A 27,880-nucleotide genomic window follows, 5' to 3' on the forward strand; every position below is an offset into this window, starting at 1 on the left:
CTAAATGTTGGGTGGGTGCAACCCTCCGAACCCACTTCGGTTTGGAGGATTTATTTGAGGGACTAGCAGGAGAGGGAAGGGCAAATACAGCCCCCCCCCCCCTGAGCTGGCAGGATCTGGGTACTGCTGGCAGGGCCCGGGCAGTGCCCTGGTTTATATTAAACAGCCAGGACCTGGCGCCGGGGCCCCTTTATCAGCTTTGGGCCGTGCCCAGGGGAGAGCCCGCCTGCAGCACTTCCAAATCCATGTGTATTTTCCCTGTGCCCCCCCCTGCTCGTTGCAACACCCGGCTGGGCACGGCGAATCCGGAGGGAACGGGGATCAGGGCTGGGGCTCAGCCCGCAGGTGGCAGAGGAGCAGAGCGGGGACGCGGCGCCAGGTGTGTCCTGTCCCTTCCCCGCGGCCCTTCCCTTCTCCGCTGGAGGGTGGGAATGCGGCCAGGCACACCCAGCTCCGAGCAGTAAAATGATCCCTGCGGTGCCCTTGGGCCAAGCCCAGCTTTTCTAACGGATAAAAGGGGAGGCAGCGGGAGCGCTCTCACTCCCCTGGGCTCCAGCGCAGCCTCTCCGAGCTTTGCAAGAGCGAGGCAAGCCGGACCGTCCCTCGGAGCAGCATGTCCCGCTCTGTGACCTTCAGCTCCCGCTCGGCCGCCGGGCCAGCCCTGAGCCAGGTGCGGGTCAGCTCCGTCTCCTCCAGCCGCAGCTCCGGCCTCGGCCGCGCCGGCGGCTTCGGCAGCGCCAGCCTCTACAGCCTGGGCTCGGCCAGCAAGAGGATCAGCCTGGGAGGGGGCAGCTCCTTCAGCGTCCGCTCGGGCTACGGCTATGGGGGAGCGGGCTTCGGGGGCAGCCTCAGCCCCGGCGGCATCCAGGAGGTCACCGTCAACCAGAGCCTCCTGACGCCCCTCAACCTGGAGATCGACCCCAGCATCCAGAGGGTCCGCAAGGAGGAGAAGGAGCAGATCAAGACCCTCAACAACAAATTTGCCTCCTTCATTGACAAGGTGAGGGCTCGGAGCTCTGGGGGTGCTGAACAGTAGCTGGGACCCAAAATTGGTTTAATCACGAACGGGGTGAGGATCAGTCCTGGAGAACGTGGTGGGATTTGCCCACTGCAATCAAATAATTCTTATTATTTGATGTATTAAAGCATTGCCAACAGAACAGGTCGCCTTGCTCGGGCTGCCTTTGCAGCCTTGATTTACCTGGGATTGCCCAAATTACACCCCAACACCAAATCTGGGGAGGGAGAGGGTCCTGGAGGGAGTTTTCCCAAGAGAGCAGCTAAAACCAGAGCCTGTCCCAGGAGAGCAGATGGAACCAGAGCCTGCCCTGGTTGTTCATACTGCCCTGCACAGCTTGGCTCTCTTGCACTAACTGACCTTGTGTAAATCCCACTCTGGCATCCCCGAAATGTGAGGAATCCAGCCCTGGAGTTGGAGCAATTGGAGGGTTTGATGTCTGGGGCAGGTTTCTGTCAAGTATCAGCCCAGCAGAATCTGCTTTTCTTTAACTCCTCCAAAGCCTCCAAGTCACAAACCAGGTCCCAGAGCAGCCAACCTCTTTAGAGGGGTCTCCACGACCCTCCCCTGGTGCTTCCCGTGAACACCCAAATTCCCGGGCTGGGATTCCCACCTGCAGCCCAGTCCTTCCATCCCCTGCCGTGTAAGCTCCCCTCTCTCCCACCATCCCAAATGACCCCTGCGCTCCCTCCCAGGTGCGGTTCCTGGAGCAGCAGAACAAGATGCTGGAGACCAAGTGGAGCCTCCTCCAGGAGCAGAAGACGACACGGAGCAACATCGCTCCCATGTTCGAGACCTACATCAGCAACCTGCGGCGGCAGCTGGACGGGCTCCTGGCGGACAAGGGGCGCCTCGAGGGAGAGCTCAAGAACATGCAGGACCTCGTGGAGGACTTCAAGACCAAGTGAAGTATCAGTGTCCCCCTAAGGGGGTGGTGGAGCCGCCGGCTGGGCCAGTGGCTGGGCACGGATGTCCCCGGCTCTCCTGCCAGGGAGGGAGATGTTTTCTGGCCTGGAATGAGGTGTTTGGTGCAGAGAAGCTGCCTGGATTCTTCTTGCTCGTTGTTTCTGACACCTTGTTCCTCCCTGGGCCGGTGCCTCCATCCTCTTGGCTTTGCTTTGGGGCCTGCTCAGGCTTGGAAGTGGCATTTTGGGGCCTCCCTGGGGTTGGAGGTGACATCCTGGGGCCTCCCTGGGGTTGGAGGTGACATCCTGGGGCCTCCCTGGGGTTGGAGGTGACATCCTGGGGCCTCCCTGGGGTTGGAGGTGGTGCTCTGGGGCCTCCTCAGGGTCAGAAGTGGCTCTTTGGGGTGGCCGGAGCCCCGAGAGTTCCACAGGAGCTCCCGGCTGATTCCCTGGGCAGGGAATGGAGCAGCTGCCCTGCAATTCTTCAGTGACTTTTCAGTGTCACCTGGGAGGAGCCCCAGAAGAAAGGTGGCCTTTGTCCCAGCCCGGGGCAGCCCAGCCCAGCCAGGAAATACCTCTGAGAAGGGAAGGGAAGAATAGGACAGAGCTGGCAAACTGGATCAGGCAGGAACTGCAAACAAACAGAGCTGATAATTCCCAGGGTGTGTTTAGGGAGGGTCAATACCCAGAGATTCCTGAAGAGCTGCTTGGGAATGATGCTGCCCCCAGCCCTGCCTGATTATTCCATCCACAATCAGCCTTGGAATCTCTGCAAGGAGCTGGTTTGCAGCCAGAGGGATTAAACCCCAAAGTTTAGTTACATTCCCCATGGATTCAGTCCTTGGACTCATGGATTCATTCCTGTAGCCTACAGATCCATGGAAAGCCAAACCCTCTGTGTGCTAACAGAAGCGAAGCAGGAATTAGGAGCTGAGGGAGTGAGGATGCAATAACTAGAATGCAGAACCTGTTTTATATGGAGAAAATCTCAATTATAGATGGAAAACCTAAACCATGATGTGCTCTAGGGCTGCCTGTGGCCTCTTTTCCATAGGTTTGGTTTCCAGATGGTATTTAGGGGAGGAAAGGCTCCAGGGATGAGACCCAGCCCCTAACTCAGGAACTGCAGTGGGAGAGGGTGTGGAACCAGCTGGGATCATGCTGCTCACAGGGCTCAGTTCCAAGGAGTGAGTGTCCTGGGCTTTCAGAGGGGTATTGGGACACTACTGGACAATTTAGGAAGAAATTCCTCCCTGTGAGGGTGGGGAAGCCCTGGGATGGATTTCCCAGAGAAGCTGTGGCTGCCCCATCCCTGGCAGTGCCCAAGGCCAGGCTGGACAGGGCTTGGAGCAGCCTGGGATAGCAGAAAGTGTCCTTGCCCATGGCAGGGGTGGGAATGGGATGGGCTTTATGGTCTCTACAAACCCAAATCATTCCAAGATTCCATGCTTTACCAGCTCATTGACCAGCTTGGTGGAGCTGCCCCCAAGGAAATGAGGAATTTGATGAGGAAGAATTCAGTGTTTTTACCTCTCTGCTGGTCCCTTGTGTGTGGAGGTGGCGCCTCTGCGTCACTTCCCGGGATTTATTCCTCTGGAATAGCACTGGCAGCTCACTGACCTCCAGAGGGGCAACGTCCATTAATCCTGGTGTGGATGGGCACAATTCCAGGTGGGAGCGGGAGGGAGGGCCAGGGAGGCTGGGCAGGTGAAGCAGCTCCTGCTTTGGAAGGCAAATTCCAGCTCTGGCCATGCAGGGCCCATGTAAATAAAGAGCCTTAACCTGGCAACAATTCCCAAACAGCCAAAGTGCTTCCTGCTCTGTTCCTTGGAGGCTTTCTGGATTCCCAGATCCCCAGAGCAGGTTGGGGCTGGATGTTTGGGCAGGTTGGCAGTGCACAGACAGGTGCAGGTGGGCTCCAAGATCCAGGTTTGCGAATCAGTGGTGGTCTTGTAAAAGCTATGGAGAGGAATTTTTATCTGCTGGAGACCTTTAGGTGAACCCCCGGAGATTTTCAGGTGAGCCCCTCATCTGAGGGTGAACACCTAAAGAACAGGAGTCACCAAGACTGGAACTTGGTGAGGCTTTGGAGGAGAATGAGGGTAATTAATTACCCTCAGGGTAATTACCTGAGGGTAATTAATTACCCAGGACAGTGCCATGTGTTCAACACCTGCTGAATGTTGCCAGCAGTCTGGAGCAGGGAAGTGCAGAGTGGAAGCAGCTCCAGCAGGTGCTGGGATCAGCCCAGAGGAGTTTGTGTCTCTCCTGCTTTGAATTTGCTCCCTGAAGGGTTGGTGGAAAAGTGGAGGCACGGCCTGGACCCACCCCAAAGGAGGAGCAGGAATCTTCTGAAGCACAGGGAATTTTAAGGATTGTGGGAGAGCAGAGAGGGGACACTTTCCAGGTGGTGGTGGTGGCGTGGAGCAGCTCCTCCAGAGCAGGCCTGTGGCACCGCTGGTGCACCCCCCTGGGGAATTGCTGGGCTGGCTCCCAGGAAATGGAGGAATAGAGACAAGACCTGGGATAACCTTTCACTGGGATGTTTTTCCTTTCATCCAGGCTCTAACTTCACAGAAATCCCTTTTTTTTTTGGCAGATACGAAGACGAGATCAACAAGCGCACGGCGGCCGAGAATGAGTTCGTGGTGCTCAAGAAGGTGAATATCATCGTGGGTCAGGGAATCCTCAGATGGGTTGGGTGGGAAGGGACCTTAAAATCCATCCCATTCCCACCCCTGCCATGGGCAGGGTCACCTTCCGTGGGCCCTGGGTGCTCCAAGCCCCGTCCAGCTTTGGACACTTCCAGGGATGGGGCAGCCGTGGCTCTTCCCTGGGATTGATCATCAGTGTGTGCAGCCCTTCCCCCTGTTTGCCCCTACTCACACTTTACTCTTTGCTCTACTCACAGTTTACTCCAGCTCTGATGAAGCTCTGAGGGGCAGAATTCCATCCAAAGGCAGCTCAGGGGAGGCCTTGAGGTCTCCAAAATGCAGGGAAGAGGTGGCGGGTCCCAGGGGTATTGGAGATGATGCCAGATCTTTATTTGGGATCTTTCCCGAGGTCTCCGTGTCAAAACTGACACTGAACTTGCAAACAGGGATCCAAGGGATCCCCAGGACTCTCAGGATCTGCTCTCCAGCAGCATTCAGTGCCCTGGGAGATTACTTGTAGGCCCTGGGGTACCACTGGGACACCTGGAGCTGGTTTGGGGAACTCTGCTTTGGAATCCATCAGAGGCTGGGGGGGCTCACGCATCAAAGCTCCACAATCTCAATGGATTATTCCTCATTTTTCCAGGATGTGGATGCTGCCTACATGAACAAAGTGGAGCTGGAGGCCAAGGTGGATGCTCTGACAGATGAGATCAACTTCCTGAGGGCTTTCCATGAGGCGGTGAGGACCCTTGTGCTGCTTCAGAGGGGCACAACAGGGAATGCTGGCTGGGAAAATGAACGAGGGGAAGGTGATGGATTCGTGGAGTCTTTCCTTCCATAAGCAAAACTATGCCTGCAAGTGAAGTGATTCCTCTGAATTCTGTGGCTTGTCCCACGGATTTCTCCCTGTGTGGGATGTGGGATGGATGGATTGCAGACATAAGGGGACAGACGTTGTATTTGAGATGCTGTTTGTATGAAAAAAAAGAAAACGAGTGGCTGGGGAGGTGGTGCTGTGTGACAGGAATGAAGGAAAGCTGCTTGTTCCAGGCTCCTTCCTCCTCCCCATTGTTTGCAAGATCAGGGATTACCTGAGCTGGACACACGTCCTTGAGGGAGGTGCTGGAATTTGGCCCCTCCAGGTTCTGCACTAGCAGAACTAGGGATGTTGTCTAAGGAATGGGACAACAGTGGGATAAGCAGCCCTGCTGCCAAAGTAGGGATAAACAGCTCCAGCTTTGCTGTTGGTTGTTGCTCTGTGCTTTGCAAGGTTGTTTCCCTCCTAATTAGTAATTATTTTGATGGAATTCTTATCTGCCTCCCTTTCCCTTTTCTCCTTGGAGTCTCCCTTTAATGAGCTTCCAAAAGAGGGTTCCTGAAACCTCACTGACTAATGGGCTTGGTTTTCCTGCAGGAGCTGAACGAGCTGCAGGCGCAGATCTCCGACACCTCGGTGGTGCTGTCCATGGACAACAGCCGGAACCTGGACCTGGACAGCATCATCGCCGAGGTGAAGGCGCAGTACGAGGAGATCGCCAACCGCAGCCGCGCCGAGGCCGAGTCCTGGTACCAGAGCAAGGTGAGCTCTGGGAGGGGAGAAGCATCCAGGGACACCTTGGAGCCCCTTCCAGTGCCTAAAGGGGCTTCGGGAGAGCTGGAGAGGGCCTGAAGTGATGAGACACAGGGAATGGCTTCCCTGTGCAAAAGGGCAGGGATAGATGGGATATTGGGAAGAAATTCCTCCCTGTGAGGGTGGGGAGGCCCTGGAATGGATTTCCCAGGGAAGATGTTGCTGCCCCATCCCTGGAAGTGTCCAAGGCCAGGTTGGATGGGGCTTGGAGTTCCCTGCACAGTGGAAGATGTCCCTGGCCATGGCAGGGGTGATGCTGAATGGGCTTTAATGTCCCTTCCAAGCCAAACCATTCCATGATCTCCAGCTGTGTCAGCACGTGTATCCCCTGTGCCATGAGTGGGGGGGGGGGCTCTATCCTGCTCATTCCCTGCCATCCTCACCCCATCACTCTGTGTCCCACTGCTCTGTCCCAGTATGAGGCGCTGCAGGTGACAGCCGGGAAACACGGCGATGACCTGAGGAACACCAAGAATGAGATCACGGAGATCAACAGGGTCATCCAGAGGATCCAGGGGGAGATCGAGAATGCCAAGGCCCAGGTGAGGAGCTGCCCCTCTCCTGTCCTTCTCTGGCCTTGGAGCTGGGATCTGGCACCGATCCCTCTGGGGACCTGGGATAGCATCTGAGGGAGTAGCTGGGGAGGGTCAGTGTGGGTATTGGGAAAAGCTTCTTCCCCCAGAGGATGTCTGGCACTGAACAGGCTCCCCAGGGAATGGTCACAGCCCCAAGGCTGCCAGGGCTCCAGCAACCTTTGGATGACACTCTCAAGTGTTGAATTTCAGGGTTAATGGGATTTTTAAGGTTGTCATGTGCTGAGCCATGATGGTCCTTGTGGATTCCTTCCAACTCCGGACATTCTGTGATGTTCGGGATGTTTCAGGGGGCTGGGTGTCACAGAACCCTTTGCACTTGGTGATTTCGTAGATCTTTTCCAACCTTCACAATTCCATGGTCTCTAAGATCCATTCTGGGGTGGCTGCACTGCTCATCCTGAAGGATTTTAGTTCTGCTGGGGGAGGGGGAGCATTGGGAGCAGGGTGATCCTGCCAGGAAGGTGGATTTGGGAGAGGAAATCACCCCTGGGACACAGAGGGGCCCCCACACAACCATTGTGCCCTCCTGTTCCTGGGATCACTGTCCACTCCCTTTCCCAGTAGGGAACACCATGTTTGGGCACACACACAGAGATTTGGGGAGCTCTGTTTGCTTTCACTGGGGTTTTATCGCTTTATCGGGGCCGTGGCTTAGGCCTGGCCTGGAGCTCCCAAAGCTCCAGATAAACCTGGTGATTCATCCCGGATTATTTGGTTTCAGGGCAGGGAGGCTCTGGCACCAGCCAAGAGCTGTCCTGGTGGGGCTCCCTTGGACAATGGATGGAGCACAAAGCCTCTTGGGAGCCCTTTGTGCCAAACACGGAGGTTTGGGAGCTGTGGGGGCACAGCTGGGGGTTCCCTGGGGCCCCACAGGGCTGGTCTTGGGGTGGGTGTGGGTGTTTGGTAGCTCCAGGTGTGCTCCAGTCCACACCCGCCCGCATCTCAGCCAGAGCCTGCCCAGCTCTGAAAAAACTCTGGGGAAATCAGCAGAGAAGACCTGAGCTTTCCTGAACCCCAAAGGATCTGTGGGATGTGGGGGACTGGGAAGCTGAGGATCACTTGAAAAAAGTCTAGCCAGTGGAGAGAAACTTGGTCTTCCTTCTGGGAGACCTTGGAAGGAGATGAGTTTCCATCTCCATCTAATGCCCAAGAAACCCGGTAGGGATGAAGACCCAGGGATCCAGTTGAGCTCCATGTCCATGAAGGGGATCTGGGCAGCAGAGCCGGAGGTTTGGAGCCCAGGATCCTCCTCCAGGGATCAGGAGCCCCCTGATGTGGCCGCTCTGTCCCTGCAGCGAGCAAAGCTGGAGGCGGCCGTGGCCGAGGCCGAGGAGCGCGGGGAGATGGCCCTCAAGGACGCCAGGGCCAAGCTGGAGGAGCTGGAGGCCGCTCTGCAGAAAGCCAAGGCTGACATGGCCCGGCAGCTCCGGGAATACCAGGAGCTCATGAACGTCAAGCTGGCCCTGGACATCGAGATCGCGACCTACAGGAAGCTGCTGGAGGGCGAGGAGAGCAGGTGAGGACACCTGGGGGGATTGGTGAGCAAAGATTCCCCGTGTTCCCTCTGGGAAGGATCCAGCCCTTTGCTCCCTTTGCCTGGGGACACTGTGAGAGCCCAGTTCTGATTTCCACAAGGAAATGCAGACAAGGAAAGTTTTGAAAAACTGAGTTCTGGTCCTGGAAATGCTTTGGCAGAAGAGCCAAACTGGCAGATTCTGGAGGGAAAAAAAAAAACTGGGCAAAATAAGTGAAGAAGGAAAGAATTGGTTTCCATCATGTTTGATGCTGTGGCAGAACATTTCCAAGTGGAAATCCCTGTGGAATTAGGACAGAACCTCTGTGCTCTGTCCTCCCCCTCAGTGGTAAATGCAGGGCTGGAACAAAGCCCTGGAGGGCGCAGGGATCCTCCCTGGATGAGTACAGTTGGAGTAGTTACTCCCTGCCTCTGTCCTCCTCCTCCACCCCCAGGACCAAGGAAACTGAGTTTAATCCCTCCCCTTGTCTTTATCTTTTCAGGTTGGCTGGGGATGGAGTTGGCAACGTCAACATCTGTGAGTGGATTTTGTTGTTTGTAGTGGTTCCACCTCATTCCAAACCCATGGAAAAGGGGCTCAGAGTGTCCCAGTTCACCCAGTTGAGCCCCTCCTCAGTGGGAGCACCCTGGGACTGGGGGTGGTGCTGGGGCTCCATCCCGAGCTCAGCTCCAACTCACCTGGATGAAATTGGAATTGGGGCAGCATTTATCTTCCTTTCCCCCCATTTTTGTGTGGATAGAAAAGCACTGATGGGAAATGCATTCCCTGGGTTGGGAATTAGTGCACAGGTGATGGCAGAGGGCGTTTTTCCAGCTCGGGAAGTGTTGGATCCTCACCTGGCCTGGACCTTGGGCAGGAGCTGCTTACTCAGGGATGCTCCAAACCAGTGGCTCTGATTTTCAGCCACTTAATTCCTGCTGGGAATTGGGGAACCACATTCCCACAGCTTTGGGGCATCAGGAGTTGAGCTGAGTGTGTTTGTGAAATGGGATTTTCCGTGGATTTTCTAGGGGCTCTCCATGAGTGCTCCAAGCTCAGGGGATCCTGAGCCAGGCTGGGTGATGGAGTGACATGACGAAAAGGAAGGACTTTAAACTGAAAAAGGGGAGGCTTAAATGGGATATCGGGAAGAAACTCTTCCCTGTGAGGATGGGGAGGCCCTGGAATGGATTTCCAAGAAGATGCCCCATCCCTGGCAGTGCCCAAGGCCAGCTTGGACAGGGCTTGGAGCAGCCTGGGGTAGTGGGAGGTGTCCCTGCCCGTGGCAGGGGTGGCACTGGATGGGCTTTAATGTTCTTCCCACCCAAAGCATTCCGTGATCCCATGGCAGCCTTGCCTGAGGGTGCCCAGCTGGGTGCAGTTTCCAGGTGCTCACGTTCCCTTTGCTGCTCTCCCACCCCAGCCGTGGTCAGCTCCAGCGGCGGGGGCGGATATTCCAGCTCCGGCGGATTCCTGGGAGCAGGGATCGGAGGAGGCCTCAGCCTGGCGTCGGGAATGGGCAGCGGAGCGCTCGGGTTCTCCTCTGGAGGCTCCTCCAAGTCCTACACCATCACCACCACCTCGTCCAGCCGGAGGAGCGTCAGGAAGTAACTCCAAGAATGGAGCTTGGCATTCCCAGCACCTGAGGGAAACCACGGAAGGAAAAGTCTTGGAGCCTTTTGCAGGATGAATTGGCTGCAAAACGCCTGCAGTGCTGAGGCCCTGCCCCTGCCTGCCGGGGCTTGACCCTGCACTCTTGGGTTTCAGCCATTCCTCTGGGAGCAGGATCAAGCCTGTGGGGTGAAATTTATCCCGGGATGCAGGTGGGGTATCCCTGCTGTTACCCTTGTGCTTGGTACCCCCTGCTCCAGGCTGGATTTCACCCTTGGAAAGGCAAATCCCACATTTCTGCTGTGCTTCTGCACAAGACCAGAAGATTCTCTCCCTCTTAACAGGATTTGGAAGACTCTAATCCCTCAGGCTCCTCAACCCTTGCAGAGGGCTCACCCTGTGTTGGGTTTTTAAAATATACCAGGAAGAAAATAGGTTTGGGTCTCCCCTTATTTTCTTTGGAAATGGGCTCAGGGTTGGGGTTCAACATTCTCCTGTGACTGAAGCTGTTTCTGACCAAAGGCAGCTCTGACAGATTGGTTCCAGGCTCCTTGTAGCAAAATAACTCCTCAAGAACCTCCTACACCCTTTCCCTCTCTTTAAATGAAGCCCAAAGCTTGAGGGATCTAAAACTGCTTCAAATGCCATGTGTCCCACTGAATTGGGAGATAAATTCCCTGTTTTTGGGTGTCTCTGTTTACCACTCCCTATTTAGGGGTGTTTAGTGATATCTGGAGTTTCCTGCAGTGAGGGTTCAGTTGATGCCCCATTCCAAAAGCTCCTTGTTCCTGCCAAAATGGGTCTTCAGCATACCAGGGAAATTGTTGTTACTGCAGTAGGAAGAGTTTTTAGGGAACTAACTCCAAGGACCTGCTCCCAGTTTTTGTGTTGATGTTCAGCCCTGTCCTGGCATTGGGGTTTGGGTTGGATTTTTACACTTTTTATGTCTCTCACGAGTCGTTTAATAAAGTTTCCCTTTTAGCTGCATGTCCAGTCTCAGCCGAGTTCTTTTTGCTGCTCTGGGTGCTCAGGAGCTCTGGAGAAGATGCAGGAATCACCTTCCAGCCCTGCCCTGGCTCTGTCACCTGAAGCAGGGCTGTGGGCAGGGGCAGGCTTCGGGGTTTGCTGCCTGCACACTTCATTCCTGGCTGGATTTTGCCTGCCTGGTGTCTGGGCAGAGGGAAGGGGGGAGTTTGTTCAGAGTCATGGTTTGAGCTCAGGGCTGAAATGGAATCTGGTTTTAATGGGAGGGAGGAGCAGGATTTTAGCCCTTCTTCAACCTGGATTCCCTGGGAAAAAACAGCGAAAATCCTGAGCATGGAAAAGATGCTTCTGTGTCCCAGTGCAATGGGAAACGTGGGGAGCTTCATTCCCGGCTTTATTCACAGCTTTCTTTCCAGCTTTCCTCCCAGCTTTGTTCCCAGCTTTGCCATGATCCGCTGTCCCTGTCCCAGCCCTGGCTCCCTCGTGGGAATGTTCGAGCCTCCTCGGAGCTGGGAGCTGGGGTCTGGCTCATTGGGAACAGGGACACAATTCCTTCTGCCTGGGGGGCCCGGCGGGAGCTGGGCCCAGCCCAGGGTGGGCTGTGTCTCTCCCAGCCCTGTCCCAGCCTGGCGGGACATCCCTGGCTGGAGGCACAGCTCTGTGGAGCCAGGGCCAGAGGCTTTGGGATCCCTTGGGAATGCTGATTCCTCTGGGGTGAGGAATCCTTGAACTGCCTCTTACCCAGCCCCGCCGCAGCCCAGCACCTCCCAGCTGATCTGTTCTGAGCCAGTTTGGGGAGAGAGTGCCCCTGTTTGTCATCCCTTGGGTGGCTTTGGGACACTTGGGCAGGAATTGTGTGGTTTTGGGATACTTTGGAGGAGCTGTGGGTCTCACTCAGCGTTACCAGGGATTTCCAAGTGCTCCAGTGCTGCTCCGTGAATTTTTGGCTGCCAGGACCTGGGAAGGGCAGTTGGTCTGGGTGGCTGCAGGTGACAGCTCTGAAGGACGGGACCATCCCGAGGGACCTGGACAGGCTGGAGCAGCGTCCTGTGGGAATCTGCTGAGGTTTAACAAGACCAAGGGCAGGAGCTGCCCCTGGGTCAGGGCGACCCCCAGGATGGACCCTGGGGGATGAGCAGATGGAGCAGCCCTGGGAGAAGGACCTGGGGGTGCCAGGGGGTGAGAGCTGGACAGAACCCAGAGACCCCCGAGCGGGGCTGAGCCCCAGCGTGGGCAGAGGGAGGGCGGCTCTGCCCCTGTGCCCAGGTGAGACCCCACCTGCAGAGCTGCTCCAGCCCTGGGGTCCCGCACAGGGAGGATGAGGAGCTGCTGGAGAGAGCCCAGAGGAGGCCACGGAGCTGCTCCAGGGCTGGAGCCCCTCTGGAGCCCGGCTGGGAGAGCTGGGGGTGCTCACCTCACCGCAGGCAGAGCCCTTTCCAGGTGCTCTCTTTGTTTTCCTGCCAGGCCCTGACGTCCTCGATGGTTCCATCCAGGTGTGGATCTCGGCTGTTACCCCTCACAGAAGTGTCTGGACGTGGGCCTGCAGGCAGTGGAGCTCCTGGTGGGGACACGGGCTGTGCCTGCTGTGCGCCCAGTCCAGCCCCCAACTGGTTTAATGGGTATTTTCCATTTCTAATTATGGTAATGGTAGTGGAGGTGTTTTGTCAGTCCCTGCAGATGTGTGTGCAGATCAGACGAGCTGCAGCACTCATTTTCTTGGGAAAATCGGATTTATACCCCTCCGTGACTCATCCCATTCGATTACAGAAGTTTGGGCACAACTACTGTGGCATAAAAGGCTGAGATGTCATAATGGAAGAATTAAGATAAAAGGACTTTCTCTTGTACCAAGCAGGAAGGGTACATGTCTTCCCATCCTCATGGAAATGGAACATCCAAATGTTCTATTCCTGTTGGATATGAGGTCCATGGAGTTGGAGTGGAAGGAGTTGTCTCAACTTCCGTGTGACTTTTTTTACCTTCAAAGCAGCAAAGTTACTGTGCTGTGCCAACCACCCTTTGCCACAAGGTAAGATAAAAGAATTGGAATTAAAAAGAGGATGCGACATAATTAATTCCACATGCCTTTTATTAGACAAACACTGGGAAATGAAGAATGTTGAGGGTCAAAGGACAAACGGGAGCACAGCATCTTTTTTATAAATAGTGACAGATGGGTTTTATTTCCAAATCTTTTGAAGGAGCTGGGTGAGAATTGGACCCAAGAGGAGCCTCAGCGCTGGTGGCGCTGGGGCCTGGAGTCAGCTCCTCAATAACATCTCCCGGAGGAAGAGCTGGTGGAGATGGACTTGAAGCTGGAGCTGCTGCCTCCGACCATGCAAGAGCCACCTGTGCCGTATCCACTTCCGGAGATGGAGCCCATTCCCATTCCAGCACAGAGCCCACCTGCAGCCCCGCCACTGGAGCTCAGGCAGTTCCTGCTTCCATATCCCATTCCTGAAGTGCTTCTGGTCACAGCTGCCAGAGGAAAACGACCTCATGAGAGGAATCCACAGGAAGTGGGTGAGTGGGATAGGCTCTAAGCAGGGGTGGGAGGTAGATCTAGAAAGTGCCAAATGTCTCTCAAAGTTACTTACAGATGTTCACTGAGCCAGCGCCTTCCCCAGAGAGCCTGTCAGGGAGCAAAAGAGAGCCAGTGAGACTTCAAAGGGAACCCGTGAGCAGGACCTGCTCACAAAGGCAGCAAAATTTCCATTGAATATTTTTGAAAGCTGGGAAGTCTGTGTGAAAGGCTGCTGTTCCTAAACAGCTCCTCTTCACAGGCACTCAGTGGTCTTTAAACAGCTTCCAGGTCTGAATGTGGACCAAAACCTGACCAGGGTCTTTAACTCCATTGCACCTCAGAAAACTGGTATATAAAATCCCACCCACCTGCACTCCTCGCCCTCCAGCAGCTTCCTGTAGGTCACGATCTCAATGTCCAGGGCCAGCTTGACGTTCATGAGCTCCTGGTATTCCCGGAGCTGCCTGGCCAGGTCAGCCTTGGCTTTCTGCAGGGCTGTCTCCAGTTCCTCCAGCTTGGCCCTGGCGTCCTTGAGGGCCAGCTCCCCACGCTGTTCTGCATCATTGATGGCCGTCTGCAACCCAGTGACCTGCAGGGGAAAATCCAGATTTTCATTCCTTATCAAGAGCATAATCCATCTCTTTGTATCCTGAGGTCCCGATCCCAGGTCTGATGTTTGGGTTAACATCAATAGGTGTGATCTTAACCATCACTGACCCATGAACTGAATCCAATTCATTGAACTGCTCCATGTCCTGAGCCAGGTGACAGTCTGGATTTACCTCCACAACTCTCAGAATCTCCTTGGGGTCATTGATACTACACTGAGTAACTCTTGGTGATGTCACTGCTCTGATATAAATCCTGTCATGTTCATTCCTGATCCAGCAGAGCTCCCTTGGTTGAATTTATTTTTATTCCCTGGGATACTCAGAGGTCAGGTCACAGCAAGAGTCATATTTGATGCACTGGTGGTGTCCTTCACCTGTTTTTTCACGCTGTCAATCTCAGATCGGAGCCGCTGGACGTGGCGGTTGAGCTCCGAGATCTCCTGCTTGGTGTTCCGGAGGTCGTCCCCATGCCTGCCGGCCGTGGCCTGCAGCTCCTCGTACTGTCACAGAGAGGAACAACCAGTCAAAGGAAAATAAACTGGATTTAGAGCCCAACAGAGTGTAGGTTTGGGGGTGTTTGCGCTGCAAAATGTGTGAGTGTTCCCAATCCCACATTAACACTTCCGAATTCCATGGGGTTATTAAATCTGAGGATATTCTGTGTTTCAAAATCACAGTGGGACCCATCTCCCCGGGGGGCTTTGGGGATGGCACGATGGCTTTCTCCTTGCAGAAGCCTTCCCTGGCACTTACCCTGGACTGGTACCAGGACTCGGCCTCGGCGCGGCTGCGGTTGGCGATGTCCTCGTACTGCGCCTTCACCTCGGCGATGATGCCCTCCATGTCGAGGCTCCGGTTGTTGTCCATGGTCAGGATGACAGAGGTGTCGGAGATCTGGCTCTGCATCTGGGACAGCTCCTGCAAAAGCAGCAAATATTCCTGAGAGTCACAACACGAATGTTGCTTGGAGGATGGAAAGCCCCAGGGTGAGAGGTGAGAGCTGGGTGAACAAAAGGATTTTTCCAAGACAGCTTCATGCAGAAATGTGAAATGGAAAAACCATTGAATTATTTAGCGCAACAGAGGGGAAAACAGTCAGCCCTGAGGCTCTGAAATGGGAAAGGAAGGCAAGGACTGATATAAGCTTTGGTGCTCACAGCTTCGTAGAGGGCTCTGAGGAAGTCGATCTCCTCTGTGAGTGAATCCAGCCTGGCCTGCAGCTCTGTCTTGTCCAGATAGGCAGTGTCCACCTCCTAGGAGAGGAGACACATCACCAGAATGAGGCAAGTTTCAGAGAAGCAGAGGAAAAGCTGGAGAAGGGCTTTCTTGCAGGTGGGTGGGCACCCACCTTTTTCAGGGTCACAAACTCGTTCTCAACATCTGCGCGCTTGTTGAGCTCCTCTTCATATCTGTGGAATGGAGGTGGAAGGGTGGTCTAGGCTTGTTTTAAAATAATTTCATGTTTTCAGGACCAGCCTCTAAATTTTTTGTGTGTACAGTTCTGCTCCTTAGTCTTTTTGCCCTGTAATTTTCTGCCTGTGACTTTTCAGCCATATCTTGTATTAAACTCAGGCTTTTCTCAAAGGATTAAATCAGCAAAAAGGCTTTTTTCCCTTGTTTTCTGCATCTGTTGCAGCCCACCCAGGCCCAGGAAGACCATGAACAGACTCACTTGTTCTTGAAGTCCTCAGCAATGCTCTGCATCTTGCTCAGCTCCCCTCCCAGGTTCTCCTTGTCTGTCATTAGGCTGCTCAGGTGCCTCCTGAGGTTGTTTAGGTAGGTGTCAAAAAGGGGCTCAATGTTCTTTCTCACTGTTTTGTTCCCTTGTTCTTGCAGAAGAGCCCATTTGGTCTCCAGGACCTTGTTTTGTTGTTCAAGGAATCGGACCTGGAGAGAGAAGGGTGTTTTAGGATGGTTTTCCTTGGAGATGTGAGGGACATCCTGCAAGAATTCACTTGCTGGAAGGTGGGAGGTCTCAGCCCCTCAGGAACCACTGACAATTTAAACACTCCTGCTGTCTTTCCCAACTCTGCTTCCTTACATCCAGTACCACCACTTTGTCCCTGTTTCTGGTCTCACTGAAGTGTTCCTGAAACGTGTAAATGGGCTCAAAGCTGGAAACCCTCAGGATTTGTTCCCAGGCTGCTGGGATTTTTGAAGTGGCAGTATAGGAGCAGCAAAATTGTGGCTAAAGATATAATTCACCCTTTTCTGTGCTTCCCCACCAAAGAATCACCACAGCATAACCAGGACTCTCAGCTCTCACCTTGTCGATGAAGGAGGCAAATTTATTGTTGAGGGTTTGAATCTGATCCTTCTCATCCTTACGGATATTCTGGATATTGGGGTGAAACTCCAGCTTGAGCGGCTTCAGAAGGCTCTGGTTGACTGACACTTCCTGGATGCCCCCAAATGGGACAGCAGGGAATCCAGGGCCACCACCAAACCCAAATGGACCAGCAACTGCCCCACCAAACCCACAGGAGATCCCAGTGCCAGCACCAAAACCTGCAGGTCCGTAGGAGACACCACCTCGTCCAGCTGCAGAGATCCTCTGGCATTCGCCAAGGCTGTGGAGGCTCCTGCTTCCAAACCCTCCAGTGAACCTTCCATAGCCAGTGGTGGCCCCACAGCCTCCAGCTTGGGGTGCAGGGCGCAGGCAGAGGCTGGAGCTGCTGGCGTTTGGGATGAAGGCAGAAGCAGCGCTGAAGCAAGTTCTGGCCGGGCTCCTCACGGCGCACTGGCGGGACATGGCAGCTGCCAGGAGTGATCCAAGGAGTAAAGGAATGAGAGGAAGTGGCTGGAGGTGAAGCTGTGCTTCCCCAGCCTGGGACTGGCCCTTTATACCCTCCTTAGGAGGGGATGGCTCCGATGTGGGGCTTATCCCACTGATTAACCAGGCCTGGCACACCCACAGTGAGTTCACCATGAGCACCTATGGAGCTTTCAAAAAAGGGCAGAGGTTGCATTTTTTTGGTGTTGAAATATCTGAGAAAACCTCGATAGTGGCTTCTCAGCTCCTTTTTGCAGCCACCCCTTTCCCACTCCCTCCTTCCACTGCTGCAGGAGATGGTTCCTTGTTGGGCAAGTGCTTGCTCATCTCCAGTCCATGGATGAATCAACACGCGTTGTGTAAGGTTAATTTGGTCGATTTTGGAGTGTTGGCTCGTGGTGCAGGTTCTGAACTCTGAGAAGTCTCTGATCAAGGTTTTGAGCAAACTCCAGAGGGGCAACAGCACCTCAGGTCCCAACCTGGTGGGAACTGTTCTCTTGTTCTCGTGCCTAAACGAGAATTCTTTAAAGCACAGCTGGTACAGGAGATGGAAAGAAGTGATGGAGGGAGGGCCAGGGTGGTGATGGGGGAGTCTTGGAGCACCCGCCACCAAAAAACAGCTGGGGAGTGGGAAGGATGTGGAGGGAATTTTATGAGTGGTGTTCTCAGACCTTTTCTTTCTGTGAGAACTGTCCACATTGCACAGAGTCATCAGCCTTCAGGATGACCCAGTCCAGCTGCCAGCCTAGCACTACCATGACCACCCTAAACCATGTCTCCAAAAGTGCCAAATCACCCTGGTTTGGACTGACAACAGATGGTGAAACATCAGAACCTGATCCAGAAGGGAGTTTCCATCATCAGTGATGCCACAAACGCTGACTCAGTGATTTCTCAGGGCTTCACCTGTGCAGATTTTTGATCTGTTTCCTGACTCATGGGATGACCTTGCCTCCACACGGTGTTACCAGGCTGCCCTCCCCACGCCTGTTATTTTTCCCCTCTTACTCACCAGGAAATTCAGTGCTTACGACGTTGCTCACAGACAGCTCTCTTCACTCCTACCCCCTGTGGCTTCCAGGAAAAGCCAAACAGGGGTTAGGAAGGACCGTGAAGGACACGGTGTCTCAGCTCCAGCACGCAGGGGATTGTCCTAGAGCAGATGAAATGCTCCCAGGTCTCTCCTGGTGCCGTGTCTGGATGCCCAGGGGTGGGCAGACTTTTCCCAGCCCCTGCAGCCTCTGGGGTTTGTCATGGTTTGTCTCTGCTGCAGGTGCCCAAGCTGAGCACCCACTCCTCGGAGGAGGTGGCAGCCCTCCCACAGAGCATTCCTGGGAATCCGTAGCTTTCCCCAGCCGTGTTCAGGCACTGGGATGTGCTGCAGGTGTTTGCAGGTGCATATTTCAGGAGCTGGTTCTGGCACACGTGGCAGCCGGACAAAAAAGTGAGTGTGACCAGGTTTCAGGAGGGAAATGAGCAGTTTCTCATCATCTCGTTTTGCTTTTCAGCTAAGCTTTTTTTATTTTATTTCTATTTTTCTCTCTGTTCTTGTAACATTTGCATTACACACCCTGGAATGACAATAACTGTCTTGGGAGTGTTTCAGCTCCTGTGTGTTACAACAAGCAGGCGTTTTTAAGAGAGAGGAGCTCGTGTGACTGAGCCTCGGGCTGTCCTAAAGAACTCTGTAAAATCCTTATGGGCACCAACCTGCAATCAGCTCCCTCCACACACTGCAAATCCAGGCCCCTGAGTGCCAGCACCATCCATGTCATTATGACTAAGGCTTTAATCTGGGCTGGGCTGAAATTAATGGGAATCATCTTCTCCTGCTGAAATACCAGCCCCAGGTCATGGCTGCAATCTGATGGGATGCAGGAGGTGACAGCCTGGAGACCAGGGCCCTGCTCTTCGGCAGGGACAGCCGTAGGTTGGTTGTGTATCCAGAAATGTGATGCCCTGGAAGAACAAATATTCTGGCTCTGGCATTTCCTGGGCTGGATGACAGGCTTTGAACTCTCTGTGCTGTGACCCAGCTGTGGATGCAGTGGGCAGCACCTCCTGATGTTCCTGTTGGATGTGGGACCAAGTGTTGGTGTCACAGATGATGGAAACTCCCTCCTGGGCCAGACTTGGATATTTCCTGATCAGGGTGATTTGGCACATTTGGGTTTAGGGTGGTCATGGTAGTGCTGGACTGGGTCATCCTGAAGGTCTCTTCCAACCCTGATGACTCTGTGGAATGTGGACAGTTTTCACAGAAAGAACAGGTCTGAGAACACCATTCATAAAATTCCCTCCACGTCCTTCCCACCCCCCAGCTGGTTTTGGTGGCTCCAAGACTCCTGCTAATGCCCCATGTAGTGACCCCTCACAACATGAGGGGCTGGAGCGTGTCCAGAGACTGGAATGGAACTGGGGAAGGGGCTGGAGCACCAGGGAAGGGGCTGGAGAACTCCTGAGGGATCTGCAATGGCTCAGCCTGGAGAACAGGAGGCTCAGGGGAATTCCCTGACAGGAGGAGGCAGCCAGGGGAGAGTCAGGCTGTGCTCCAAGGGAGCAACAGGACAAGAGGAAGCAGCCTCAGACTGTGCTAGGGGAGGTCGAGGTTGGACATCAGGGGGAATTTCTCCATGGGGCTGCCCAGGGAGGTTTGGAGTCCCCATCCTGGAGGTGTCCAAGGAAGGACTGGATGTGGCACTCGGTGCTCTGGGCTGGGTTACAAGGTGGGGATTGCACAGGTTGGATTCAGTGACCTGGGAGGGCTTTTCCAGCCTCTGGGATTATACAATCCCATATCCTCGTGGTGAGTTTGGGCAGCAGAAGGAAGGCCATTGGCTGAGCTGGCCCAGCCTGCTGTTCTGAGGGAGGGAGGATATTGCTCCTTCCCTGGAGGCTGCTGAGAGAGGTGGTGGAGCAGGAGTGGGGACCCACAGCAGATCCACAACCAAGCCTGCAAGATTCCAGGAAGGAGATTTCCTCAGGGGTACACATGCAGAGCACAGGGCATCCTAGAAAGTTGAGGGAAACTACTGGTCCTGAAGGAAACCCTGAATCCAGTCTGTCATTCCAGCACTGCTAGTTCCCTTCTATTTCCCCAAATCCATTAATATTTTCTTAAGAGAGCCTCTCTACTCATTACTTGAACCTATTAAAATCCAGGGAGTGAGGGCTTGCCTGTTTTTTCCAGTCACAACTGGAAAAAACTCATTCAAGTGACCTTCCAGCAGTGAGATCTCTCACTGCAGATGTTTCTCTGCTTTTACTCCCCCATTAATTTCTCCCAATTAGTCAGAACCACATCTGAAATCCCTACACCTCCTCTGGTTTTTCTTGCACCATCTCAAAACAAGACCTTGTCTCCAACATATCCTGAGAACCTGAAGAAACACTGGATCTTGAAGACTTTCACTTTTCAACAGTGAAATAAATCCCTTTCTTGATTTTTTTTTTAATTGCTACTGGATTAGTGACATTTAATTCAGTGTAGGACCATATCTGGTTCATGATTCTTGCTGACCAGAGTATGGACCTGATCTTTCCCCTCTGTGGGCTTAGAGGAGAGGGAACATCAGCTCCAGGACCCTGAGCCAGGGAGGGCTCTCAGCCTGCTCGGGCAGATGTTGGCACTGCTGGCTCCAAGGCGTGGGTGACACCAGGGGTTTGGGGTGGATGATTCACCTGAACAAGCCAGGGGGTTGCTCTGGCTCCCTTGGGAATTAATTCCCTCTTGTCTGAGGTTTGTGCAAGTACATCACACACCTGGCACTGGGATCCCAGCCTCGGGATCCAGGCTCTTGGATGCTCCATGGGCTGGGTGCTGGAAGTAAATGAAGCTCAGACCTTTTCCCCTGTGCCTGACTCCTGCCTTGGCGTGTCCTGGTGTTTGGCTTCCAGGTGTTTTCCCTGCACAGTGGGGAGGGAATGTCGAAATCAACACCAAACCTCCCTCTGAGGTTCTGCTGGGCTGGGGTGTTCTGGCTGCTGACAGTGAAATTCAGTAAATCTGAGTGAGGAGCAAAAATCTGAGTCTTTAACTGGTCAGGGCCTGAGGGAAACTTCTTGTTACCTGTGTTTGCATTTGCTCTTGTACCTCTTTAATTAAAAGGACTACAAAATAGAATAAATTACATGTGCATTTTTATTAGACAAACTCCAGAAAGTGAAGAGAGACGAACAGTCATGGGACACATTTTATATACAAAATCCGGCCAAAAATTGCTGAGCTGGAGCAAGCGAGCTGCAAATTTAACCCAGTGAGACTCGGGTTCCAGGGCTGAGCCCAACAGGATGTGTGCAAGACAACACAGCTGAGAGAGAGTTCCTAAAGTAAGGCTCCTGTGGGACAGGACTTGGGGTGCAGGTGGCCCTGGTGGTGCTCACCCCGCCACGCTCCAGTAAAGGACCAGTTTTGGTGTTTTATGGTGCGTGGCGGTGACTGGAAGGAGAACTTTAGCTCCTGTAACTTCTTCTGGTGGAGGAGCTGGAGACAAACTTCATGCTGGAGCTGCTGCCAGCTCCAAGGGTGGTGCTGCTCACCCCGGGAACACTCCCACAGTTGAAGCTGCTCCCCAGATTGCAGATCCCCCCTCCCATGCTGAGGTTGCTCCCTCCTCCGTATCCTGTTCCCACTGTTGTTCTGGTGACGGCTGCAAGGAGGAGAAGGAAATGTCTCAGTGTCTCTGGGCATTGGCTCCTTGGTGTAGAGACACAGGAATGTTTAGATAAGGCAATTCTTATATTTTAGAGACTTACAGATATTCACTGGGACCCCATCTCCAGCCAGCCTGTTCAGGGATGGAACACAAGAGGATTAGAAGTCTGTTGATATTGGGGGAGGGGAACAATAAGATACATTTCCCAAAGGCCTTTGGGGAGCAAAATAAAATCACAGCATAATTCACGGATTTTTGTAATTTCCATTATTTGGGATAATCTCCCCACTCTGTGACCCCTGTTTAGCATTCCCGAAATGCTGAGCTTCTCCTGTGCCATCCCCAGCCCCAGGGCTGGATGTTTCCCACCCACCTGCACTCCTCGCCCTCCAGCAGCTTCCTGTAGGTCGCGATCTCGATGTCCAAGGCCAGCTTGACGTTCATGAGCTCCTGGTACTCTCGGAGCTGCCGGGCCAGGTCAGCCTTGGCCTGTTGCAGGGCATCCTCCAGCTCAGCCAGTTTGGCCTTGGCGTCCTTGAGGGTCAGCTCCCCGCGCTCCTCGGCATCGGCGATGGCAGCTTTCAGGTTTGCACACTGTGGAACACAAAGCTCTGCTCAAAGTCCCCACCCCAGACCCAGGCTGTTCTTTACCTCCCCTGCAAGCACAAGGTTTTATCCCAGCACCATCAGCTCCACCAGTTTTAGTGACAGTTTTCTCTTTGAATGAAAAAGGGTCAACCTGAGCAGAGCTGTTCAGGTTGCTCCAACCTTTCCCTTCCTCTCCCTTGCAAGTCTGGGGCTAAATTGGTTAAAAGTGGGGTTTGCTGTCCTTCACCTGTTTTTTCACGCTGTCAATCTCAGATCGGAGCCGCTGGACGTGGCGGTTGAGCTCCGAGATCTCCTGCTTGGTGTTCCGGAGGTCGTCCCCATGCCTGCCGGCCGTGGCCTGCAGCTCCTCGTACTGTCACAGAGAGGAACAACCAGTCAAAGGAAAATCCACCATTTTTGGAGTTGCCAGGAGCCTGAGAGTCCCTCCTCAAGCCCAGATCAACAGCTGGGAAGGTTTTCTTGGAAGAATCGGTCTTTATCTGTTCCAGACAAGATATGAAGATAAGAGCATGGAAACCCCAGATCCTTCACCTTGGTCTGGTACCAGGACTCGGCCTCGGCGCGGCTCCGGTTGGCGATGTCCTCGTACTGTGCCTTGACCTCAGAGATGATGCTGTCCAGGTCCAGGTTCCGGTTGTTGTCCATGGTGAGAACCACAGAGGTGTCAGAGATCTGGGTCTGCATCTGGGACAGCTCCTGCAAAGAGCACAGGGAATGAGGTAATCCCCTTGGGAGATGCCTTTTCACCCTTCCAGGTGAGCTGCAGACCTGGGAGAGGCTGTTATAGATCGTTATCTGAACAGCTCCAGGTGTTGGTGCAACTCAGCAGAGGGGAAGGATTTAGCATCACCCGGAGGGAGAGGAGCTCTTCACTGAGGGCTGGGATGTTTTGGAGCTGGTTGTACTCACTGCTTCGTACAGTGCTCTCAGGAAATTAATTTCTTCACTCAGCGCATCTGCCCTGGCTTGGAGTTCCACCTTGTTCATGTAGGAAGCATCTACATCCTGGGGGATGAGAGATTCTTGGGTGGTTTACACCCCTATCAGTAAATCAGGAACATGCATTGTGATAACAGTCCAGGGAAGAAACCACAATAAAACGGAAGGGGTTGGAATTGTAATGGGTGGATTTGTGACCGAGTGGGTGATCAGAGCTCTACAGTGAGCTGTCCCACAGTGCCCTGGAATTTGCTCTCACCTTCTTGAGCGTCACAAATTCGTTCTCTGCGATGGTCCTTCTGTTGATCTCATCTTCATACCTAAAGGAGGGCGGCACAGGGAGTTTTTGTTTGGGCAGGTAACAGAAAGATTTGAGTTTGCTGGAATGAATTTACTTCAGAGCATTTTGCATACAATGCTCTTTTCCCTCAATGAGAGACCAGGAGCTGAACCAGTTAAAACAAGTACATCAAAACAATTCGAACAAATCCATTATTTTTTACTTATTTCTGGCCATTAGTCATCCTCCTTCTGCTGTTTTAAGCAAATGAAATGTGCTGCTCTGAAACTTTCAGACCTACTGTGTAATTTTTCCCTCTCAGTAGGTAATTTAGTTAATAAGTCTTTGATCATGCTCCAAATTATTCCCTAAATGCTGGCGTACTCGGATCTGTTACTCCGTTACTGAGAAAATTTCTCTTTGAGAAAATGTTATTGCCAGGAATTCCAGGATCCCAGACTCTCCTGGATCCTCCAGTTGGTTTAAGGATGTTGAGAGGAGAAAGGCTGCACCTGCTGAGGTGAGTAGAGCATTAGCTCAAGACTTACTTCTTCTTGAAGTCCTCGACCAGGTACTGGGTGTTGACGAGTTCTCCCTCCAGCCTCCCCTTGTCGCTCAGCAATGAGTTCAGCTGCACCCGCAGGTTGTTGATGTAGGTCTCGAAAAGCGGCTCCAGGTTGTTCCTCACTGTTTTCATTCCCTGCTCCTGCAGCAAACTCCACTTGGTTTCCAGCACTTTGTTTTGTTGCTCAAGGAATCGGACCTGGAAGGAGAAATATCCTGAAGGGGCTTTGAAAGAACAGAGACTGGGGAGAATTTCCCTGCAAATGGGAGGGTCTCAGAACTGGATGAGAGGGTAAAATGCTCCTTCCAGCTGGTTTTCAGAGCCAAATTCTCATCTGCTGGGAGTTTTGATTTCAGGGACCCTGTTCAGTGTTAGAAACTCTGGAACAACCCTTGATTTTCAGGCTTCCTGTTCATTGTTTAAATTGAGACCAGGTATAGGGATTTTGTGTGAAAAATGTGAGCAAAATCACATAAGGAGCAAAGCAGGGCTTGGTCTTTAATTAAAATAACATTGTTAAGGTGCTGCTTCTCCTTCCCTTGTCTAGAGCTCCCCTACCCCACTAAATGTCCAAAATATTGCAGCATTTTCCTTGAAACCACAGAGGAGCAGCTTGACTAGAGCAGGAGCTGAGCAGATGTTCTTGTACATCAGTGAAATGTGGTGGAGAGACAGATTAGGTGGGTTTCTGGAATTCATTTGATCATTTACAAAGCTGTTCCCAAGGCTCCTGAAATGCTCAGCCTAAAGTCTCCAGAAGGGTGGGATTTTCCTCTGGAGATTTCTTTCCCCACTGCCTGTGAGATGTAGAGCAGCAAAAGAGGAGGAACTCAAGCACTGAATGATTAATTCATGGCAACCGCTATGGAACAGGTGCCATTCCCTGGAGCTTCCAGGACATCTTCCAGTCTTATTCCTCACTTCTATTCCTCCTTGATCAGCTTTTGTCCTCATCAAGCAGAAAAGAAAAGTGTCCCTGTCAAAAAAATCAGATATTTAGGAAAGCTCACCTTATCAATGAAGGAGGCGAATTTGTTGTTGAGGGTTTTGATTTGTTCCTTCTCCTCTTTTCGGATCCTTTGGATGTTAGGGTCAATCTCCAAGTTGAGCGGTTTCAGAAGGCTCTGATTGATGGAGACTTCGTGGATGCCCCCAGCTGGGAATCCAGGGCCACCCCCAAAGGCCCCGTATCCGTAGCCAAGGTTGGCTGGAACACCAAAGCCGCCCCCGTACACACTCCCGGCGCCACCACCAAACCCTGCCGAGCCGTAGAAGCTGCCACCCCTTCCAGCCACAGAGATCTTCTTGCAGCCACCAACGTTGTAGAGGCTTTTGCTTCCAAAGCCCCCCCCGACCCTGGCAAAGCCACTGCCAGCATTGCAGCTGCCCAGGCGGGTGACGGAGCAGGAGCTGAAGCTGGTCCGGCACGTGTTGGGGACCATGGCCGAAGCAGCGCTGAAGCCGCTTCTCCCCCTCTGAATCCTCACGGTGGACTGGCGAGACATTGCTGGGGTTTTTTGGATTGGGGTGGATGCTGCAGCTAGAATAAAGCAGCAAAGGTGCTGGCCTGGAGCAAGGAGTAGGAGGGAAAGGAGAGAGGTGAACCTGTGCTCTGCAAGGGCTAGGGAGAGCCCTTTTATGCATGTATGAGCCTGGGATGGGTTGGATGAGGTGGATCATCTTTCTGATGAATTAGGCTTGGCATGTCCAACAGCATTCTGGAGAGTGAACTCACTCTGCACACACGCCCTGCTGAAATAATACAGCCCAGGTTCTCAGCAACAGGGAATTGTTTGGGAATAACTGTCGCCGGTCTTTGTAGACAGCCAGACTCGTCCCCATTTCAAAGCTGGAAAGTGCTGATGAGTCACGCTGGGCACTGCCAGCAAAACACCGCTCAAGTGCCTGTCACTCAACAGCTCTGTCATTGGAAAACTTCATCCCTCGGGATTGCTTTTGCCCCTTTTGTTCACAAGCAGGGATTGGGAAAGTTTAAATCCTTGTGCTTTAGGAGTGGGACCGGTGCCAGTTCCACAGCCAGCCCTGCAGTCAACTGTTTTATCCTTGGGTTTTGGGATATCTTTGTGAGAAGATTCTTGTGAAATTTGCCCAGAGAAGTTGTGCACTCCCCATCCCTGGAAGTGTCCAAGGCTGGGTCAGATGGAATTTGGAGCCACCTGGTCTATGGAGGGTGTCCCTGTCCATGGGAGTGGATGATCCTTAAGGTCCCTTCCCATCCAAACCATCCTGTGATTCCATGGACCACATGGTCCCCTCTGAGCCACCGCAGAAATTGTGATAGTGATAGAATCAAAAGAGTTTTGCTCCCATCCCTAAAAAGCTCAGGTCCCTCTGGAAATCCTGCTTTTCCAGGCTTATTCCACTGTCCTAAAAAATACAATTACATGAATAAAAATGGAATATTTTGACAAGATCTTTTTGTTCCTGTGTGGATTTTGCCAGCTGCCACTGAGCTGGCACGTGTCACAAACATGTGCTGCCACCTCGGGTTTGAGGGTTTGGACTTTATTTTAGCAGGATGAAAACAAACAAGCAAACAACTCAGAAATATATACATGGGAGGAAAGATTGTGGGAATGGCAACTGCTTTGACTCCACTGGCTCTGTGGAAATGGAGTGCTCCGGGGCTGTTCCCAATGCACACTTAATAAACACAATGTCATTTCCCAAGGATTTAATCAGCTCTTTCAGCACATCTGGAAGTGTGATCCTGCCTGCTGAAATCCACTGAAAAGCGCAGGATTCCCTCTGCCCAGAACCACAGGACCCTCTAGGACATCCTGGGTCTTTCCCACCACAGGTACCAGCACAGCCCTTTGCATTTAACGGGTGGTTTGAGTCAAGATAAAAGATAAAAAAGTAAAAAATAATTCATTTTGAGGGACAAAAAGTGCTTGTGGTGTTTTGTGTTGTTCAGGAAAATAGGATTTGTATTTAATTTATTTATACAAAAGGCTGAAATTGTAAATGAATACCCCTGAGCAGCTTCCCCTTGTGCTGGCTGCAGGCAGAGCAGCTGCTGCTGCAGCACAGGAAGAATGGAATAATGAGGAATCAATGGAAAAATGAGGAATCACCAGGCTGGGGGCAGTTGTGCTTCCATCTGCCCCTGCCTGCTGATGTATCCAAGTGCAGGAAACTCCAAGAAATTTTTTGTGCCCCTGTTGTATCCCAACTCTCTGAGGGGCGATGTTTGCAATGGAGGTTTTGAATTCAATGTTATTCTTAGGCAGGGTTTGTCAGGTTGCTTTTGTGTTTATTGCCAGACTGAGATTTTATCGCAAGGGAGGGCTGAATCCTGCAGGTTTTGCACAGTGAGGCCATGTCACTGGGTCTGCACCCTGGGAGCTGGACGCAAACAAGTTGGAAGCAAAGTCTGTGTCCAAAGGGCATTTTTGAAAGGATTATTGAACAGTCTGGGGGCTTTGCCCACCAGCAGACAAGACTTGAGGTCATGAGGTTCATTCCCACATGCTGGATTCCAGCCCCAGGAAGAAAGATCTCCAACTGAAAGAGGGGAAAATTAGGTTGGATATTGGGAAGAAATTCCTCCCTGTGAGCGTGACGAGGCCCTAGCACAGGTTGCCCAGAGCAGCTGTGGCTGCCCCTTCCCTGGAAGTGTCCAAGGCCAGGCTGGAGCAGGCTGGGATAGTGGAAGGTGTCCCTGCCCATGGCAGGGATGGGATGGGCTTTAAAGTCCCTTCCCACCCAAACTACCATAAGATGACCATAAGATATTCAAAAGCAGCTGGAAGTTGTCAGCCCATGGTTCCTTTGGGAATACTCTCTCAGCTCTCTCCATCTCCCCTAGCTCTGAGTACCTGAAAGGAATTTTATTCCAATTTTTCCAGTGGAGATCAGCACCAAAGGGCAGATTGTCCCTCCCTATTGTAAAATGCAGGTGAACCCAATGGGAAGAAATTATGTCCAACTCCATTTTCAGACGGCTGAATGATTTCTTTATTATAACTATGCTATAATACATTAA

At 52.8% G+C, this 27,880-nt stretch overlaps 3 protein-coding genes across 3 annotated transcripts; 1 reads left to right on the forward strand and 2 right to left on the reverse strand.

Annotated features, from left to right (window-relative positions):
* Positions 1–213: 213 nt before the first annotated feature.
* Positions 214–10,918, forward strand: LOC128801451 (keratin, type II cytoskeletal cochleal). The gene is made up of 9 exons (XM_053967330.1): positions 214–1,000; positions 1,714–1,922; positions 4,523–4,583; positions 5,224–5,319; positions 5,995–6,159; positions 6,627–6,752; positions 8,102–8,322; positions 8,823–8,857; positions 9,744–10,918. The coding sequence occupies exons 1-9, from the start codon at positions 614–616 to the stop codon at positions 9,929–9,931; spliced, it is 1,488 nt and encodes a 495-aa protein (XP_053823305.1). The 5' UTR covers positions 214–613; the 3' UTR covers positions 9,932–10,918.
* A 2,106-nt stretch (positions 10,919–13,024) lies between these two features.
* Positions 13,025–16,808, reverse strand: LOC128801459 (keratin, type II cytoskeletal 6A-like). Its single transcript, XM_053967339.1, has 9 exons — positions 16,317–16,808; positions 15,723–15,937; positions 15,399–15,459; positions 15,208–15,303; positions 14,804–14,968; positions 14,425–14,550; positions 13,808–14,028; positions 13,513–13,547; positions 13,025–13,393 (listed from the first exon to the last, which is right to left on the reverse strand). The coding sequence occupies exons 1-9, from the start codon at positions 16,800–16,802 to the stop codon at positions 13,185–13,187; spliced, it is 1,614 nt and encodes a 537-aa protein (XP_053823314.1). The 5' UTR covers positions 16,803–16,808; the 3' UTR covers positions 13,025–13,184.
* Positions 16,809–20,946: 4,138 nt separating this feature from the next.
* On the reverse strand, positions 20,947–25,425 carry LOC128801450 (keratin, type II cytoskeletal 6A-like). Its single transcript, XM_053967329.1, has 9 exons — positions 24,882–25,425; positions 23,855–24,069; positions 23,286–23,346; positions 22,997–23,092; positions 22,619–22,783; positions 22,314–22,439; positions 21,852–22,072; positions 21,579–21,610; positions 20,947–21,472 (listed from the first exon to the last, which is right to left on the reverse strand). The coding sequence occupies exons 1-9, from the start codon at positions 25,374–25,376 to the stop codon at positions 21,276–21,278; spliced, it is 1,608 nt and encodes a 535-aa protein (XP_053823304.1). The 5' UTR covers positions 25,377–25,425; the 3' UTR covers positions 20,947–21,275.
* Between the last annotated feature and the right edge of the window lie 2,455 nt (positions 25,426–27,880).

This window comes from Vidua chalybeata, chromosome 30 (assembly GCF_026979565.1).
Source record: "Vidua chalybeata isolate OUT-0048 chromosome 30, bVidCha1 merged haplotype, whole genome shotgun sequence".
Classification (NCBI taxonomy): domain Eukaryota; kingdom Metazoa; phylum Chordata; class Aves; order Passeriformes; family Viduidae; genus Vidua; species Vidua chalybeata.